The 18,231-nt window shown below is 35.6% G+C and overlaps 1 protein-coding gene across 2 annotated transcripts in view; it reads right to left on the bottom strand.

Moving 5' to 3' along the window:
• Positions 1-18,231, bottom strand: part of fndc3bb (fibronectin type III domain containing 3Bb) — a 56,718-nt gene that overhangs the window by 7,463 nt on the left and 31,024 nt on the right. The window contains exons 5-20 of one of the 2 annotated variants that reach the window (XM_079863766.1): positions 17,072-17,130; positions 15,171-15,313; positions 14,436-14,495; positions 13,893-14,031; positions 13,408-13,461; positions 12,633-12,757; positions 11,729-11,903; positions 10,508-10,594; positions 9,198-9,333; positions 9,027-9,098; positions 7,886-8,004; positions 7,680-7,785; positions 5,764-5,942; positions 5,146-5,259; positions 4,404-4,553; positions 2,474-2,760 (exon numbers count right to left, since the gene is read on the bottom strand). In XM_079863766.1, the coding sequence (XP_079719892.1) occupies positions 2,474-2,760; positions 4,404-4,553; positions 5,146-5,259; positions 5,764-5,942; positions 7,680-7,785; positions 7,886-8,004; positions 9,027-9,098; positions 9,198-9,333; positions 10,508-10,594; positions 11,729-11,903; positions 12,633-12,757; positions 13,408-13,461; positions 13,893-14,031; positions 14,436-14,495; positions 15,171-15,313; positions 17,072-17,130 (2,005 nt within the window). Of the gene's footprint in view, positions 1-2,473; positions 2,761-4,403; positions 4,554-5,145; positions 5,260-5,763; positions 5,943-7,679; positions 7,786-7,885; positions 8,008-9,026; positions 9,099-9,197; positions 9,334-10,507; positions 10,595-11,728; positions 11,904-12,632; positions 12,758-13,407; positions 13,462-13,892; positions 14,032-14,435; positions 14,496-15,170; positions 15,314-17,071; positions 17,131-18,231 lie in introns of both variants that reach the window. The other variant, XM_079863765.1, reaches the window with a different exon arrangement.

Below are 18,231 nucleotides of genomic sequence, written 5' to 3'. Positions count from 1 at the left end.
TTTCTAAGAAGTTACCCATCTGATATCCAAGAATCCAATTATTGTAAGTGCACATGGGACAGAAAAACATTTCTAAATTGTTTTAGCAGAAGAGATCTAAAAAGACAACATTTTTATGAATTCTAACAATGCAATGTTGCGAGAACATAAACGTGAACCGACATGAATGATGCTCGGAACAGTGCTGCATCCACAAAAGAATGAATAATGAATAAAATCACACACTGCTCTTGTTTGAATAACTTTTTAAACTTTAATATGGATTAATTTACATTTAATTTATACAGTGAAGACTATGCAGTTCAAATTGTTTTACATTTGATTAGGCCTACAGTACTTCTATTTCTGTACCTGAAAACTACTGGTAGATCTACCTGAAATACACACCTAAAAAGCAGTTTATTTAATTTCTATCTTTGTTCTGTTGTAATAGTTTGTGCTATTACTGTTATTTATTGCTCTTTAATAAGGTTTTACATTTATATTAGGCTAGTAGTTTTAACTGATGTCTCGAAAATGGAATAATGAAGTGTTCACTGGTATTTTGCTGTCAAAAAGTTCATTTTAGGCCCTGCTCATGTTGTTCTAAACCTATATAAACTAAACATATATCAGTTGCACTTACGCAAACGCATTAGAACCAGTTGTTTTTGGTGTCATTTATTCACCGAATAAAAAAAAGAGCAGCATGGACATTCTTTAACATTTCTCTTTTTGTGTCTTATTGAAAAAGTTATACACATTTGGAACAACATGAGGAAATGATGACAAAATTTGACTATCCCCCACAAAAAACAAAGTTGTTTTGAACTAGTAAAACGCAGCATACTATTTTCTGGGACTAATGGAAGCAGAAAATATCACGTGCAGATAAATAACCCTGTAAATAATCTTTGTGTGACCAAGCACACGGTTTATGGTCTCAGTGGAACTTCTATAAAAGCTTATATACAAAACCTGAAGCTTTTTTATTTCTATTAAAAAGTCTTGCACAATGTTCAAAACCCAAAGTCGGGCTTGATTCTCTGGAAATATTTAATGAATTCAGAAACCAAAAAGGCTCATGTAAAAAAGAGAGAGAGAGATTTTCATCGTTTTCAAGCAATACGTAAAAGTTTATTAGTATGACATCATAAATAAATACGCAAAAGCATTAGGACACTTTGTGCTTGTCAAAAGTGATGTTTACAACTAATGTGATGTTGCTAGGACACCTGTGTGAACATAAGGACAACTGAATTCGTACACCCATTTAAAAATCACATGGACTCCAGTTGGTAATTGCAAAATTGCAAAAGTTGAGCATAATTTGTTCATAATTTGTTTTCAGAGACCACGTGGCTTGACATTTAGTCATCTAATGCTTTCACATACATTTTGGTAACATTGGGTCACTCAGGGTGAGCTGGACCGCTCGAGAAGGATATCGAAATCTCTAGTCCCATTAGAGATACAGCATTATGCATTCATGATAATTACGAGTGCATTTGCATTTGGCATATTAATTGGGGATGTATTTCACTGTCCATTACCTCAATGGAGAAGTCACTTCTGTGTCCATTTAATGCTGTCATCCATCCCAAATTAAAGCCTTTACCTCAGGTAACATTTAACAGACTCGCTTTCCCGAAGCCTATTAGCCCGATGACCATGTGATAGAGTAATTTTTATATGCAAATGTGTTATGATCATCCTTTTAAAATATATCTCTATTATTTACACGAGGAGGACTTCGCTTTTTTTTATTTTTTTTTAGAAGTACCATAGCTCTTAAAAATGAAGGATCCAAAAAGGGTTTTTTGCAGATAAGCCACAGAAGAACCATTTTGGTTCCTCAAAGAACCTTTTAGTGAACAGTTCTTAAAAGAACCATTTTTCTTCATTTGAAGAACATTTTAATAATCCAAGAACCATTTTCCACTATAAAGAACCTTTTGTGCAATGGAAATATTCCATGGATGTTACATGTTCTTGACAATAAAGAACCTTTATTTTTGTTTTGTTTTTTGGAAAGATACTACTGTAATACCATGTTTTTTGACATAATACTGTAGTTTTTTTGTAAACAGCATGATGCATGAATACGGCATCCATTCAGTACCATAGTATGTATCCAATGTACCGTGGTATTACCATCTGATACATTCACAGTACCATGGTACCTCTGTGGTTTTGTATAAAAAAAAAAAAACCCAGCAAATATACCCTTCTAATAACTTGCATCTACCCAGAATGCACCATTTTGCTGAGCACATCTTGAGCCAGACATAAGTGGAGACCATTTGTACAGCTAATAACACTAATTCAGGGTCCTGCTCGTGGCTCACCAGCACTCTTCTATATATAACAGAACCACATGAAAATAAGGTCCCCGGTCATTGCTAATGCACAAATATAAATTATATATATCTATCTGATGATGCAGTATGGTAGAAAAAGAGATACAAAGTGTTAAACAATATCTCTTGCTCACCTGTACTCGCTGTCCGGCAGCAGGTCCCTGATAATGTGGCAGGTTGCGTTTTCGGTGGTGATGATGTCGTCTCCCATTGAGATGCTGTAGGAAGTGATTTCTGCTCCATTACAGTGGGGCTCGTCCCAGGTGAGGGCCAGACAGGTGGAGGGGGAGAAAGAGTCACTTTCTGTTGGGGTCGGAGGGAGGTCGAGCAGGTGAACTCCGGATACAACATCAGGGACTGCTGCAGGGGTCCGACACGTCACCAGATCACTGTAGGGGCCCGCCCCTGCCTGGTTCACTGCCTATGAACCAAATACAAGAAAAAAATGAAAAAAGGCACCATGAAATCAAAAATTCCAATTCTGGGATTTTTTTTTAATATTGCAGTATTTTTAAAAAAAATTATTTACCCGTGCAAGGGCAGGACAACATGTCACTCACATGAGATTACAATTAATAGCAAACCACGACTATCCAATCAATACCAAAAGGACAAAATCAAGTTCCGCCCTACATTTATTCTTGTTTGAGAAATTTTCACTTGCAATCACAAATTAGGGAGGAAAAGACTATTAAACTAAATTAGGGAGGAAAAGACTAGTAAACTAAATTAGGGAGGAAAAGACTAGTAAACTAAATTAGGGAGGAAAAGACTAGTAAACTAAATTAGGGAGGAAAAGACTAGTAAACTAAATTAGGGAGGAAAAGACTAGTAAACTAAATTAGGGAGTCATACTGACTTTAAACTCAAAAGTTAATAATCAGTTTTGCTGATTATCTTTTGACCCATAAATACAAATCATGCATTTGGTTTGTCAAAATATTTGGAAGGACAGTATTTAATACTGAGTATTTTGGAGAGTACAACAAGAAATGAATTCTCTTCATTCTCATGCTGACAGATTGTTTTGCATCAACTACATAACAAACACAGTGATTCAGAGCCAATTAAATGTGAAGAGGACCACTGAAAGGTCAGAACATTTCCAGATATAACAGCTCCAGTCACAATTTGCAGGTTTATTTTTGGTGCATTAAAACCAGTTTGCACAGAGACAATGATAATGTACACACCAATGCATGTAGGCTGAGTTTACTACAATAAGTAAAAAAGAACAAAAAACATATACATTGCAAACAGAACGTGTTGATCCTCTTTACACTGTGTGATTAAGGTTTTAGACTCTTCTTGTTTATTTAATTATAATGCAAGCAGCGAGTAATGCATGCATTTTCTATGTGATTATGCTCAATTTTATGAGCTTAATTAATTTCAGGAACAATTAGAACAATGTGTTTCCCTTGAGTAAGAACTTAGGAAGATGATTTATTCACAGCTCATTTCACTGTGAACTATTGATTCATCACAAACTAAAATGTTAATTTTAGCAAGCAAATGCTAGACTAAAATTGACAGTACTGTAACAAATCATACTTTGTTTACTGTACATTTTCTATTTTCAAGTATTTTCTTTGAAAACAGAAAATGTGAAAAAATAAAAAAACTAAGATAAAAATAGATTTTTTTTTTCAAATAAAGGTTTCTTTAAATTCAACAGTTTGTAGATGCTGCATTTATTATTATTAAATATATAGCATATCACAAAAATATTGCAGTCAACCACTACAAATGATACCGAAAAAGCAAAAGCTTATTTAATACCTGTTTCACAGCACTAAATATCTTGAAATAAGCAGATCATTAAATATGAAACATAATTTTAAAAAAACAAACAATAAATAAAAATAAAGCAATTAAAAATAAAGCCATCTCAAAAATCAAATAAAGAAATAAAATAAAAAAAATAAATAAAAAATAAAGCAAATAAAAAATCAAATAAAATAATATAACAATAATATATAATAAAATAAATCTTTTTGGCTTGTTTTAATTTATATTAATGTTTTAGCGCATGTGTCAAGGTCCTAACAGATCATGAACTACCTGTAGCCTGCAGCAGTATTCTGTTGATGCCTCCAGGTGGGAGATTTGGAAGTAGGTTTCCGATCCACTGTAAACCATTTCAAGAGAGTCCAAATCACGTCCCCAGTCCAGCCGGTATTCAGAAATGTCTATCCCAGAGCTCTCATTGTTCTGGGGATTGAGATCAGAGCAAGCATTACACTCCAGGAAACGAGAGCAACAAATGCATTTTCCCAGCAGTATGTGACTAATTACCTGCTTGACACGGTTTCATCAGGACAAACACAAGAGAGCAAATGCAATAATAAATGAAACAGCCTCTCAAGACAGCAAACAGAATGCAAATAACCGAAATCTTTGTCATTCAGGAGACATCAAGGATTAAAAATCACATTCATTTTCATTGTGAACAAAACATTAAAGGCCCTTTGTCATGAAAAGCAAGTGTCTTTTGAGAAGAAGTGATAGAAGTGAAGAAATCATTTTGCGTGGACACAATCTGCCCACCTTTCTCTGGCAAGAATCAATCTTCAACACTTTCTGGGTGATCGATGATGGTATTGTAATGAACTTTCGAGTTTGGATGGAGTTTCTGTACCAGTATTGAGCACATATTCTAATAATTCAAAACAATTTTCTTTCTACGAGTCCCAAAGCCATCGATTGCTTCTGAAAATTGATTTCTTTCTCAACGCAGCAGAAAACCAGTACGATTCATCATTTACTGTATTGTATACAGTGTGAATGGCTCTTGCAGACTCACCTCCCAGGTCACATCAGCACAAGTGTGTGATGTCACATTGATGGCAGGGGGACTACATTGTCCTGGAGGGCCAGCAGCAGTGCTTATTTCCACAGATTCAGAGTACGGTCCATACTGGAAAAAAGGAGAGAGAGAAAGTGGCTGAGATTTAGAGCGTTTTAGTTATCTCAAAGGTAATGAATGGCCTGGGTTCTACAATAAAGAGGGAAATCTGTTATATGTGACAAAATTATGGCTGTTTGAGATATAATTTGTCCTGACTCATTGCTTATGAAAGAGAATAAAAGCTAAAATGTCTAAAATTCTTGCCACGTTCCCTTCACTAAAAATATATGCTACTTATATTGAGGCACTTGGGAAGAAAAATATTAATTTGTGAAATAAAACCACCTGAATTAAAAATAATAGATAGAGAGAAATAAAATGATAGATAGAGAGAAATGATAGATAGAGAGAAATGATAGATAGATAGAGAGAGAGATAGATAGATAGATAGATAGATAGATAGATAGATAGATAGATAGATAGATAGATAGATAGATAGATAGATAGATAGATAGATAGATAGATGGATAGATGGATAGATGGATGGATGTTTTTGTGTACAAGGTGACTTACCCCAACACTGTTGGCTGCACGAACTTGGAACCTGTAGGTAGTGCCAGGGAGCAAATTACCCACAGTGCACTCTGTTTTAGATCCACGGTACACCTCCGCCGGCTCTGAAGCTTCCTCTATTGCACACATCTCCAAGCTAAACTCCACACCTTCACTCTCTTCACCACACACAGGACCATCTGGAGAAACGAAGAATTAAAAGTGTGTTGGAGAAATATAGATACAGGGACATAACAATAAGCAATCATTTAAAAGTGCAAAAGTCAAACCATAATCCATCACTCCGTTAGCACTGTTTCACACATATTAGTTTTGGTGGCCATATCAACAGGTTATAGAAAAAGTGCTGAGCTTATTTAGAAGCCTCATAATAATAATTAATTAAATTAATAATTAATATATAATTAATAAAAGTGTATATTGCAAAACAAATGATAATAACAACAATAATAATTAATAAATGCCTCATAATAATAATAAAAAAATAGTGAAGGAGGTGAGGTGAGTTGACGAGGAGGTGAGTTTATGAATTATTATCATGAATAACTCATAGAACTGTATATTGCACACACACACAAAAAAAAAAAAACACTTTAATTAATGCCTCATATAAATAATTTAAAAAACCGTGAGCTGGGAGGTGTTGACGAGAAATTTGATGAATTATTAAAATGAATAATTAATAAAAGCCTATAATTTCAGAACATTAAAAAAAGATTTTATTTGAAATTAATGATAATAATGATTACTAATTTGAAATTAATGATAATAATGACTACTAATATTATAACTACTTTTATTTTTTTTATGTTTTGCAATATTTTATTTCAACTATTGTTAAAAAATACATCTATCTGGCTTGATACAAGTTACACAGGCAGACTAAAGCTAATTTATGTAATGTAAATTATTTACCTTCCTTTTCCTCATGTAAATGACAAATCAAATTTGTTATAATGTAAATGCACACACCCAATAAACATTTTATGGCCATTATTATGAGAAACATTCAATGCTGAAACCCATAAATGATTTTCTGTATAGAGCCACAGTTCAAAAACGCTGTTGGTGTGAAACCACAATGCAATCCTACTGTCGTTAAGCTCACGTCCCCCAGACACATGACTTGATGATCTCAGAAGGCATCCATCTATCAGCCTCTCAAAACCAAAACAAGATCTCAGTTCCCTCTACAACTGTGGCTAACTGGCTACAGCAGGGATGGGCAACTTCGGTCCTGGAGGGCCAATGTCCTACAGAGTTTAGCTTCAACCCTAATCAAACACACCTGAACAAGCTAATCAAGGTCCTCAGGATTACTAGAAAATTACAGGCAGGTGATTTTTTCAGGGTTGGAGCTAAACTCTGTAGGACAGTGGCCCTCCAGGACCGAAGTTGCCCATTTCTGGGCTACAGGAAAGAAACTGATCAATCACAGTGATGGAGAACATGCAGGAAAGCTCACGCCTGATGTCCGAGCTCTAAGAGTCAGCATGGATGCCTGAAATCAGCACTGCCATTTCACAGTTATTTATAGATGGTGTTCAGCCTCTTAGATGAGCCCACCTTCACTCAAAAACAGTGAGTCAGGGGTATTATCGCTAACAAACAACTGCATTATACCTCTAGCTCCCTCAAACACACACACAAATGCAAAGCTCTGTTGATCCAGGTGCATTCTGGGTAATTTGGACTTCTATAACTATAAACACTCTGCCTATTTCACCAGACAAACATAATTAGTCTAAAAGCACACAAGTGTCACTTTAACTTGTTTTTAACTTCAATTTCTCTTTCCAAATGGATCAAGAGATTTGTATGAATAGGGTCATATTGTGGTCATATACCTAATGGGGGGGGGGGGGGTATATGAAGAAAAAAGAATGGATATCAAAAGAAAAAAATAAGAGCCTCACCCCACTGCAAAATCAGCTCTTTGTGTTTGACATCACCCATGATCCTTGGGGGTCGACAGCGGCCAGGGGGCGGAATATGAGTGCGCACCGTCAAGTCATCCGACCACTGAACAACCAATACAATGAGTCAATATACAACACAAGGAGTACAATGTTATCTAATGAATCAGCCTGGAAAATCAGTTAATGCACTTTGGTTCTCATACCTGGCTTTGTCCGCCCACATCGACACAGCTGAGTCTCAGAGAGTAGCTTGTTGCTGGTTTTAAATCCTCACATAAATGTTTCCTCTCTGGTCCTCTATAGCGAGTCACCCACTGCCTCTCTGCTAAACAAACACAGATTCATACAGTACATATCTATCTCAGTGAACCTGTCAAAAACACATCACAGGCATATTTCACATCAAAATTATATTATTGAAATAAAATGACTTTGTTCAAAAGTCTGGAGTTAGTAAGAATGTTTTTAAATTGATCAAAATTGACAATAAGGCATTAACATTGTTACAAAAAAAAAAATCGAATTCCCAAATAAACGCTTTTTATTTGTTTGTTTGTTTTATATAAATAAATAAAAAATCCACAAAAGAAAATGCATCACAGTTTCTACAAAAATATTACCCAGCACAACTCTTTTCAACATTGATAATACAAACAGTTTCTTGATCATCAAATCAGAATGTTGTCAGATGTTCAAAATCATGAGAATAATAAGAAATGTTTCTGGAGCTGCAAATCAGCATATTAGAATGATTTCTGAAAGATCATGTGACACTGAAGACTGGAGTAATGATGCTAAAAATTCAGCTTTGCCATCACAGGAATAAATTAAAAATAAACAAAAAATTGTAATATAAATTGCAGCCTTGGCCAGTATAAGAGACTTCTTTCAAAAACATCACAGGAATAAATTAATTTTAAAAGCATGATAAAATAAGAGTTCTTTTAAATTGCAATAATATTTCACAGAATTACTGTTTTGTCTGTATTTTTGATCAGCCTTGATAAAGAGACACTTTTCAAAAAAACAAAAAAAATCTTACTAACCCCATCTGTAGTGTTCATTTTTAATAATTTAATATTTTATATATATATATCAATTAAGCACATTTATCACCTCAATTCACATTACAATAAAGAAAATAACATCTACAAAAATAATGTGAAAGAATAATATATTCTTTAAATTGTAAAACACATTTTAAAAAAAAAAAGTTTTTTAAAAAAGTTTTAAATATGAATACATTTAAATTGATCATTTACAAATATAGTATTCTTTCATTTGTGGGTTAAATGTGACGTGGACATGTTCTTGTCAGATTCACCCGTTTGCAATCATAAATACCTTCAGAATTCCCTTCTGATGTCTCCAGGATGTACGTCAAGTCTCCAGATCCACCATCATCTTGTGGAGGTTCTGATTTAATTGTATAAAACAGTGACGGTTAGAATGTAATGATAAATGGACAAAAAAAAAAAAAACCCTGTGTGAAACAAATTGATTATGCTTTCCTACCCCACGTCACACAGAAGCTGTGATACGTGACTGCGTTTACTGCAGGATTCACAGGGGGTCCGGGTCTGTCTGGGGTGGTCTTACACACAAGCAGAGAGCTTGGTGCACTGCGCCACTCACCGCTGCAAGTGATGAGCTGTAGAGGACACAGTAAAGAAGATCACACAAGGGGAAGCATGCATACAGCTATTTCTGCACTGTATGTACATATATACACACAAAATTTGGGATCAGAAAGATGCTTTTAAGGATGCATTAAATTGATCAAAAGTGACTGGAAAGACATTTATAATGTTACAAAATATTTCTATTTGAAATAAATGTTCTGCCATTTTAAAATTTATATTCATAAAAGAATCCACAAACAATTGTAAGCAGCACAGCTGTTTTCAACATCGATGAGAATAATAAGAAATGTTTGTTGAACAGCAAATCAGCATATTAGAATGATTTCTGAAGGATCATGTGACCCTGAAGACTAAAGAGTAATGATGCTGAAAATTCAGCTTTGCCATCACAGGAATAAATAAGAACCAAAAAATTGTAATATAAATTGAAGCCATGGCCAGTATAAGAGCCTTCTTTCAAAAACATCTTACAGAACCCAAACTTTTTAACGATAGTGTATTATTGCGTATCCCACAATGAAATGTGCTTAACTTCATCTTTTTCTAGTGTGATGAATGAACTGGAAGTAAAATCAGCCACAATTTTTGGATTTGACAGCCAAATGTATTAATTACTGACTAAAAATGCAGAAGATCTATATTTTTATACTGTACTCAGGCTTCTATTATTTCATTCCAAACATCTCTGAGAGGTCTGAGTGACTTCAGACTAAAAAGAAGATGACCGAGATGACATTTGAGGATTTCAGGACACATTTGTTTTGTGTCCCAATCTCCTACGGCATCGCAGGGAGCAGCATTTAAAATCTTCTCTGAAGTACCTTTCTCCCCTGATAATAACGCAGTGTTCTCTGCCTTCTCAGAGATTAGAGTAAAAGCCTTTTACACGCAACACCACAGGAAATCAATTCACCTTCCCCCAACAACAGCTGCTAGATCTGAGAAACAGCTCCAGGTTAGCGGACGAACTAAAGTTCATTAGATTATCGCTAATTGCCTGATTGGTGTAGGAGGAAATGAGGAAGCGAAAGTGCCTGAGGAACGTGTGATTTCTAGAACCCTAGTTAAACACCTGTATGGATGGTTTGTTTACGTGCGTATGGTTGTGTGTGTGAACAAAAGAAATCATGAATTGAAAATCATGACATTCATGATTTCTGTGCTGGAAAACTCATCACTCACCCTGAATTTGTACTGCGTGTTCCTTCTTAGGGACTCCAACTTACAGTTCAGCTCCAAACCGCTGTAAACTTCCTGGAAGTCCAGTCCCTGCCAAAAACACATTGTTTTTTAGATGTCAAGAAGTGAAGTATGGAACAATTATTTCCAGCTAGTCCCACCCCAAACTAACACCACAATTTGTTTTTGTCAAACCAATGCCTCTTATTTTTCAATACCTTCCCTCCAATCTGGTAAGTAACACTTCTGTTTACGATCCAATCAAACGCTAATGGACAAAATAAAGCGGACTCCTAAATTTTTTTCTTGATTAATGTCCTGTTTCACTCTGAAATATGTCCAAATACAAAGGTAAAATAGGTAGCAGATGCTGTTGCATGTTTCATGACATTGAACTGGGATAAAATATTTTATAATTAATACTATATGTGACCCTGGACCACAAAACCAGTCACAAGTCGCACAGGTTTTTTTTTTGGCAATAGCCAACAATACATTGTATGGGTCAAAATTATCGATTTTTCCTTTTATGCCAAAAATCATTAGGATATTAAGTAAAGATCATGTTCCATGAAGATATTTTGTAAATTTCCTACCGTAAACATAAAAAATGTATTTTTGTGAGTGGATGCACCAAAAGCGCAAACATAAATAGACAACTTTAAAGGCGATTTTCTCAATGTTTCGATTTTATTTGCACCCTCAGATTCCAGATTTTCAAATAGTTGTATAAATCTCAATTTCAAAAAATGTACCCTTGTGACTGGTTTTGTGGTCCAGGGTCACATATAATTATATAAAAATCTATGAATTATATATTTAATGTTATATAATTATACAATTAAAACTATATATTAAAATGTAAAAGAAAATCATAGAATAAGCCTATTTCCTAATAAATTTGTTTAAATGTATTAAAAATGCAAAGATCCTACAATTTATATAAAAAAAAATAATGTGCATGAAATCTCGCTCTAATATTTGGATGGCGCATTAGTCATGGATCCAGAAGAGTCGATCCATGTTACTCTGACAACTGTGGGCAATGGTGATTAACCAGTGAGGTAGAAAAAAACAGCTAAAAGACTGATCTGTCAATTAGCGGTCATATTCCCTCAACACCGAGAAAGCCAATTTGTGGTGAAAAGGATGGCAACAGAAAGCCATAATAACTACAACACAAGGGGGATTATGGGATGCGTATGGTAGAGCTGAGTTCAACACCTTGGTCTCATCCTGTATCTCCAGGGTGTACGTGACCACATCCTCAGCGCTGCAGCTGTTTGGTCGAGTCCACTCCAGCGTAACCCAGGACGGACCTGCCTTTACCAGCCGTGGAGGCAAGGAAATCTGTGGGAGACTTCCTGTGGTGTAGAAGACGACTTCTGTGCTGAACCCACTGGAGAAAAAGAAAACCGTAAACAGTAATAAATCCCATCCTTTCCCATCCTATAAAGATTATACAACATATCCGTGTCTCATCAAAGCGTGCGAGAAGCACAAAGTTATAAATTGTTTGGACTTTTCCCCCTGGGAAAACAACACTGCCGCCACTCACAGTGAGTAGTGAGGAGAATTTTCTCATTTACCGCGCCATTAAACACAAGGACACCACAGGGCCAAAATTCTACTAAATTGCATTCAACCAAAAGGACATATGCTGGTGGGTTATATTTATAAAAATTGTTTTAGGATTTATTGCAAAAAAATAAAACAACATTTCACCTAAACCTCAGAAATAACCAGAAAAATAAATAACTCAGAAATGATAAATAGTGGTATCAGATGGAAATATTTCTATATTGCTGATAGATCATTATATTCATTTACCATGGTATTTTTGATAGTACTCCAAGGTACTTCAAAGAACAACGGAATTATCCTAATAAACATCAAAAACACATGGTTTGTATTACTGGGTATTAAAATAATAATAAATAAATAAATAAATAAATAAATAAATAAATAAATAAATGAATGTAATTTAAAAAATAAATAAATAAATAAATAAATAAATAAATAAAATAATAAAACATGTATTACTGGTTAATTTAATTAAAATAATACATACATATATATATATATTTTATTTATTTTTTGTAAATGACATACAGACAAATAAACAAACCTGGTGCCAATATCATTTCGCGCTGCCACTCGAAACGTGTACCCAACAGCAGGGCACAACCTCATTACTTTGCAGTGTCGTTGGTGTCCGACGTAAAATTCACGGAAAATGCTGTTCTTTTTACCCTGGAAAAGCAACAAGGATTAAACGATGCAGTTAGGAATGACAAATAGGATGACAAGCATAAAATAAACATCTTAAAACACAGAAAAGACCAGCAGCAGCCATACACTGTGCCAGAACAGAACACTCTTTACATGAAAAGACCACAACAAAAACAAAATTGCTGCTGGAAGCTGTGCTAACTGTCACAACAACAGGAGCCAGAATATAATTAAAGTTAAAAGGCAGAGGTATTTAGGATGGATTCTGCGGGGAGGAACCGCTGCCAGCCACAGCTGAGGAGTTTTAATGAACTCTTATTGAGCCAGAAAATAAAGTACACAGTCTGTGGTGTAAAGCAGAACAGTCGTTAAAGCCTTAGTCTCCTCAGGACCAACATCTCATGCCATAGGGACGGGAACAAATAGCAAAAAATTAAGGCGAGTGAGTGAGTGAGTGAGTGAGTGAGTGAGTGAGTGAGTGAGTGAGTGAGTGAGTGAGTGAGTGAGTGAGTGAGTGAGTGAGTGAGTGAGTGAGTGAGTGAGTGAGTGAGTGAGTGAGTGAGTGAGTGAGTGAGTGAGTGAGTGAGAGAGAAATCAACTGAATGGTTGAGGGGTAGATGACACACTCAGGATATTACCAAATTAATTCAAACAGGTGATGCGGTACATACCTCATCCCATTCTAGAACATAATTGGTGATTTTTGAGCCGTTGTCCACAGGGGGCTGCAATAAAAATGAGAAATTACAAAAAAGTTATACACAGTATACACTATCATTCAAAAGTTTGAGGTTGGTAAGAGTTTTAGATGTTTTTGAAAGAAGTCTTTTACATTATGCACACCAAGGATGCATTTATTTGATCAAAATATGATATATTATATATAATTATATACTATCAATTCAACAATATAATAAACAAAATAAGTCAATATTGATGAGAGGTCATACATAACTGTGAGGCATTACTTGGCATGAAGCAACACAATGATCAATAAATAACTACAAATTAATAATTATTATTAATAATCGGGATCAGTAATTAATAATCAGGATCAATAATCAGACTATTCCACCATCAAGTAATAAAGTTCAGAAGCCCAACCATTAAAGTTTTAATGGTTTGTAGCAACTCAGCACAATAATACAGAACGTACCTTCCACTGTAATGTGAGGGAGCTCTTGGTGCGATGGGACAGTCTGGGGGGTAGAGGGGTTTCAGGAGGCGCACTCTGGGTAGTGAAGGCCCTCGCATCCGAACTGGGACCCTTGACAGAGTTACACACCGAGCTTACTCTGTAAAACACATGGTGAGAATTTCCAAATGAAGACAAGAGTGATTCATCATCATCACGTTCAATAAATACGCAGAAAAATCGACTATTGCCAACTTAAATGAATCATTTAGTGATAACAATGAATGTATTTAAATGCTGCACCCACTGTAATAACAAGAAGAACTCTTTTTGCCACTCCGCTCTTTAGATCCAGGAAATTCACATTTAAATACAAATCCATTTTTTCGCATTCATTATCTTTCATTTAGTCTTGTTAATCAGATATCAGGCCATTCACCTCTCTTCAGCACTTGAATGAAATTCAAAGTGCTCGGTTAATGGAGCGTTTCATCTCATTTGTACGTCGCTCGGTTAAAAGTGTGTGCTGGATGAATAAATGCAAATATGAAACACTATTCTTACCGGATGTGATAGTCCGTGGCTGGTCTGAGGTCAGTGAGGGTGTACTGGAGTTCCTCACCACTGAAAAAAAAATAGACTAAGAGTGAAAATCTGTGTGTGAGAGTAGATGGATGAAGCATCCGTAAAACCTCCCTCATCTTTCAAATCAATTCATAATAGCCTTTATGATTTGCTTTGGGGACCAAAAAAAGAAAACTATAGATCTACATGAGGTTAATTTCCTACCCACATGGGGAAGATTACAAGATTGTTATGTAACTATACTAATAAACAAAGAAAAAGCATAAATCATATTGAGAATTGAGAATCACAAAAATCTGAATAGAAAACTAAATTTACTAGAGTCAATTACTAGAGGTTCTGACAATGTTAATTGATGCAGTCTATTTAAATAAATGTAATTCATTTAAATTAACTGTTGTTGTTTTTAAGGTTTGAATGAATGAGTCAATGACTCACACACATAAAAACTCGTTTCATTACTGGATGAATCAGTGTCTTTGAATGAAATGATAGTGTGTGGTTGTGAAGCTGTTTAATACCTATGACAGCCGGCAGCGCAAACGAACATTTGAATGTTCTAACTTTTCAAAGGTTTGATAGACCTATCCAAATTGTTGTAATTTAGAAATAAGATCATGAGGGGGTTTGAACTAAAACCGCAATCTAATAAATCAATTTAAAAAAATTGTCAAGAGTGAAGTGCAGTACACATGATGCTAAAAAAGGCCTTACCTGTACACAACCTTGTATTTCCCGTCACGGCCCTTGTCCTTGAGCTGGAGCTCGTAACTACAGGAAGGGACCCGTCCAGGTGATCCCGATAAGAAAACAGAAGTCCACGACACAAGTGCGGAGTGGGCCTGAACATTAGACACCTGAGGAGCCAAAATAAAGACACATTCAATAGTTAAAGAGTCTGACAACAAGTCTGAAACATCTTTTTTTAGAAAAGAGCCTGGAAGATTTAAAGTCCAAAATAAAATGCTGGCTGGCTTTGAATTCTAATTTCAAATTATTTATGATGTCAGGTACATCAATAAATCGAGGCAGCTGTAAAAAGTAGTTAATTTGGGTGCCAAGGCTACCGCAGGCTCATCTCCAGAGAATGAAGCATCAGTCAGAACACACTACAGCTTACGTCCTTCACAGTTGCTCAGAGCGGAGAGACTCTTTATCACAAAACATCTGCGACTGAAGAGGCTTCAGCCATGGCAAACCAGACTATTTACCCAATACTTTCCATTTTGCATTCAAATAAAATGATTTAGTATTATTTTTATCCTCTGGCGTACTCACTGTAGAGGCACATTGCTGTCAGTTGTTTACTTCAGGTTGCTCTTTTTGTTTTTTTTCTACAGTTTTGTTTTTGCAGGGGTCAAATTGACCTTGAACTAATACATTTACACAGAATTAGGGTTTTCAGGACCCTGAGCCATTTTTGCAAATGCTTTTTTAAATACCTGCTCCCAAAGTGGATATATGAAGTCAGTTTGCCTCAAGATCAAACAGGTGTAGTTCATCACATCTATGAATAGGTTTCCCTAACATTTGAAAACAAGTCCAAATGCTTTTTAATCTTTATTTTGAACAGTATATTTGGAGTTTCATCATTTAAAACCTTACAAAACCTTATTGTGCTTGTGACATTCATACATGTTAAAAACTGTGGGCCCCTGTATGTTACCGTCACATTTTGAACCTTGAATGCACATTTAATGTGTTTCTACAGACAGAAAGTGATGAAGATTATGAAGAGAGGTGAACCATTAAGTCATTCATTAACTCCTGCTGCCCCCTCGTGAACGTAAACGGAAGTGCTTCATTCGGACCGCTTCTAGACAATAACAATCCTTACATTTCAAGTGTTATGTTGTTGTGCAGGTAGCAAGGGTGTTCTGGATGGTTGCTAGGTGGTTGCCAAGTCAAAAGAGCCCACCTTTTGACAATCTGATCCCAGGTTATTACTCAAGTCAAGTTTTTATCGTCCACCACACAAAAACCATTCTATCAACTTCTAAGAAACGAAACAGAACAACTCTCCTCAAGGTGCATGGTTTGAGGAGTGATTCATGTCTGTAGCATAAACAATTTGAGATGTGTTACACAAAGTTTATATGTGTATATGTGAGTATATATGTGTGTATCATAAAAATAGAGACAAAAAAAAGATAAAAATAATAATATATAATCAAATAATATGTATTTTTCTGCAGTGTGTATTAGCAGGGGTCAATTTGACCTCGAACAGAAACAAATACTGAAAAAAAAAGATTTAAATTAAATGATAAATTAAACAAAAGTTCAATTTCTTCTCTGCATTTCTTAGCTTGCATCCAAATCTAGTTGTCTAATAAACCTGGTATTGTATATTATGAATTTTGCTTTGTCTTCTTTTGTAACTCCCTTTGGATAAAAGCGTCTGCTAAATGCGTAAATGTAAATCATAATACTTAGGATTATGTTCATATTTCTAATTCGAAGCACTTGGCAAGCAATAACATATTTAAAGTGGAGCGATAATCCTGCAGGACGATAAAACAATCACGGGCAAAAGCGTGAAATTATGACATTAAAGCTTTTCGATTTGCTGCTCCAGAGGAGATTTGTGAGACAACACGTTTTGAATCACCCACCTGGGGCTTGTCCATTCCTGATGGCACAGCCTGAACTCGTCTCGTGTCCACATCATGATCTGCACAGAAAAGAGATTAAATATAGACAGACGTCTCCTTTCAGTCATAAATCAGAGTTTGTGTGTGCTTGTAACATCTTCATGCTTGTTTGAAAAGAGAAAGAAACACAAAGAACATAAATTCAGTATCAGCAGACAGAGACACAGATCTGGGGCATTAGAGACGTCCTGATAGACGGAGCTGTCGGAGCGGGCCTGCGCCGGGAAGGAAAGTGGCTGTTGGGCGAGTGAGGATCATAGGTCTGGCTCTTAAGGGGCCCAAGGGGCTCCTGCAATGAGTCATCACTGCGATGAAGTCATGGCGACATGACCCAACACTGACCTCTATGGTTTCCCCCCAACAAGATGTTGATGGGATTGGGAAATGGAGGATGTTTTCAGAGGATTCTTTATTTTAATGGAGAGAATGGAAAAATGAGAGATTCCACTCCATGTATGGACTAAAAATTAATCAAAATAGGTCAAAGTGCTCTTGAATTACTCATCGGATTCAAATAAAGAGTCACGACACTGTTGGAAAACAATTTTGAGAGTAAATACAGTAATGCTACAAACTCCATTTTTCAGCAGAAAGCTCACAAACGTCACTAATTTTTGTAATATAGTACTGCACATGTCTACCAATGGTGTGTGTACAAAAGTGAATCATTTTGCTAAATGGTTTATTTTTTAAATAAGACAATTCAATGATTAATTTTCCTGCACTGATTAATTTCAGTAAGATACTTTAAAAGTTTAAAGTAAAAAAAAATATTTATGTGTATTAGTTTCCAACTATGAGTAGTTTGTTAAAAAGCTACAGCTTCAAAGTCCTGAACACCGCTGGGAATGAAGACCAAGTCTAAACTTCTGACGTTACATATTTCAGCCAGATTTCAGCCTCCTCAGACACTCTTCACAGGAACCGCTCATCTTCCCCTCTCTTGTTTTAATTTGCAGTGCCTTTTGACTGTGCATTTTAACAAGGTCCAGCCTTGTGCTATCACTTCAGACAAGAAAAGATCTGCATCTCATTATGCGCTGTGGTTTTGCCACAGACAGACTACAGACACACACGCTCTCCCTCTCTTTAACACACAGACACAGAGGCATGGGAACCAA

The sequence above is a fragment of the Squalius cephalus genome (genome assembly GCF_949319135.1).
Source record: "Squalius cephalus genome assembly, chromosome: 25".
NCBI lineage: Eukaryota > Metazoa > Chordata > Actinopteri > Cypriniformes > Leuciscidae > Squalius > Squalius cephalus.
The sequence above is the reverse complement of the archived record's forward strand: the minus strand, read 5'-3'. Positions and strand labels throughout refer to the sequence as shown.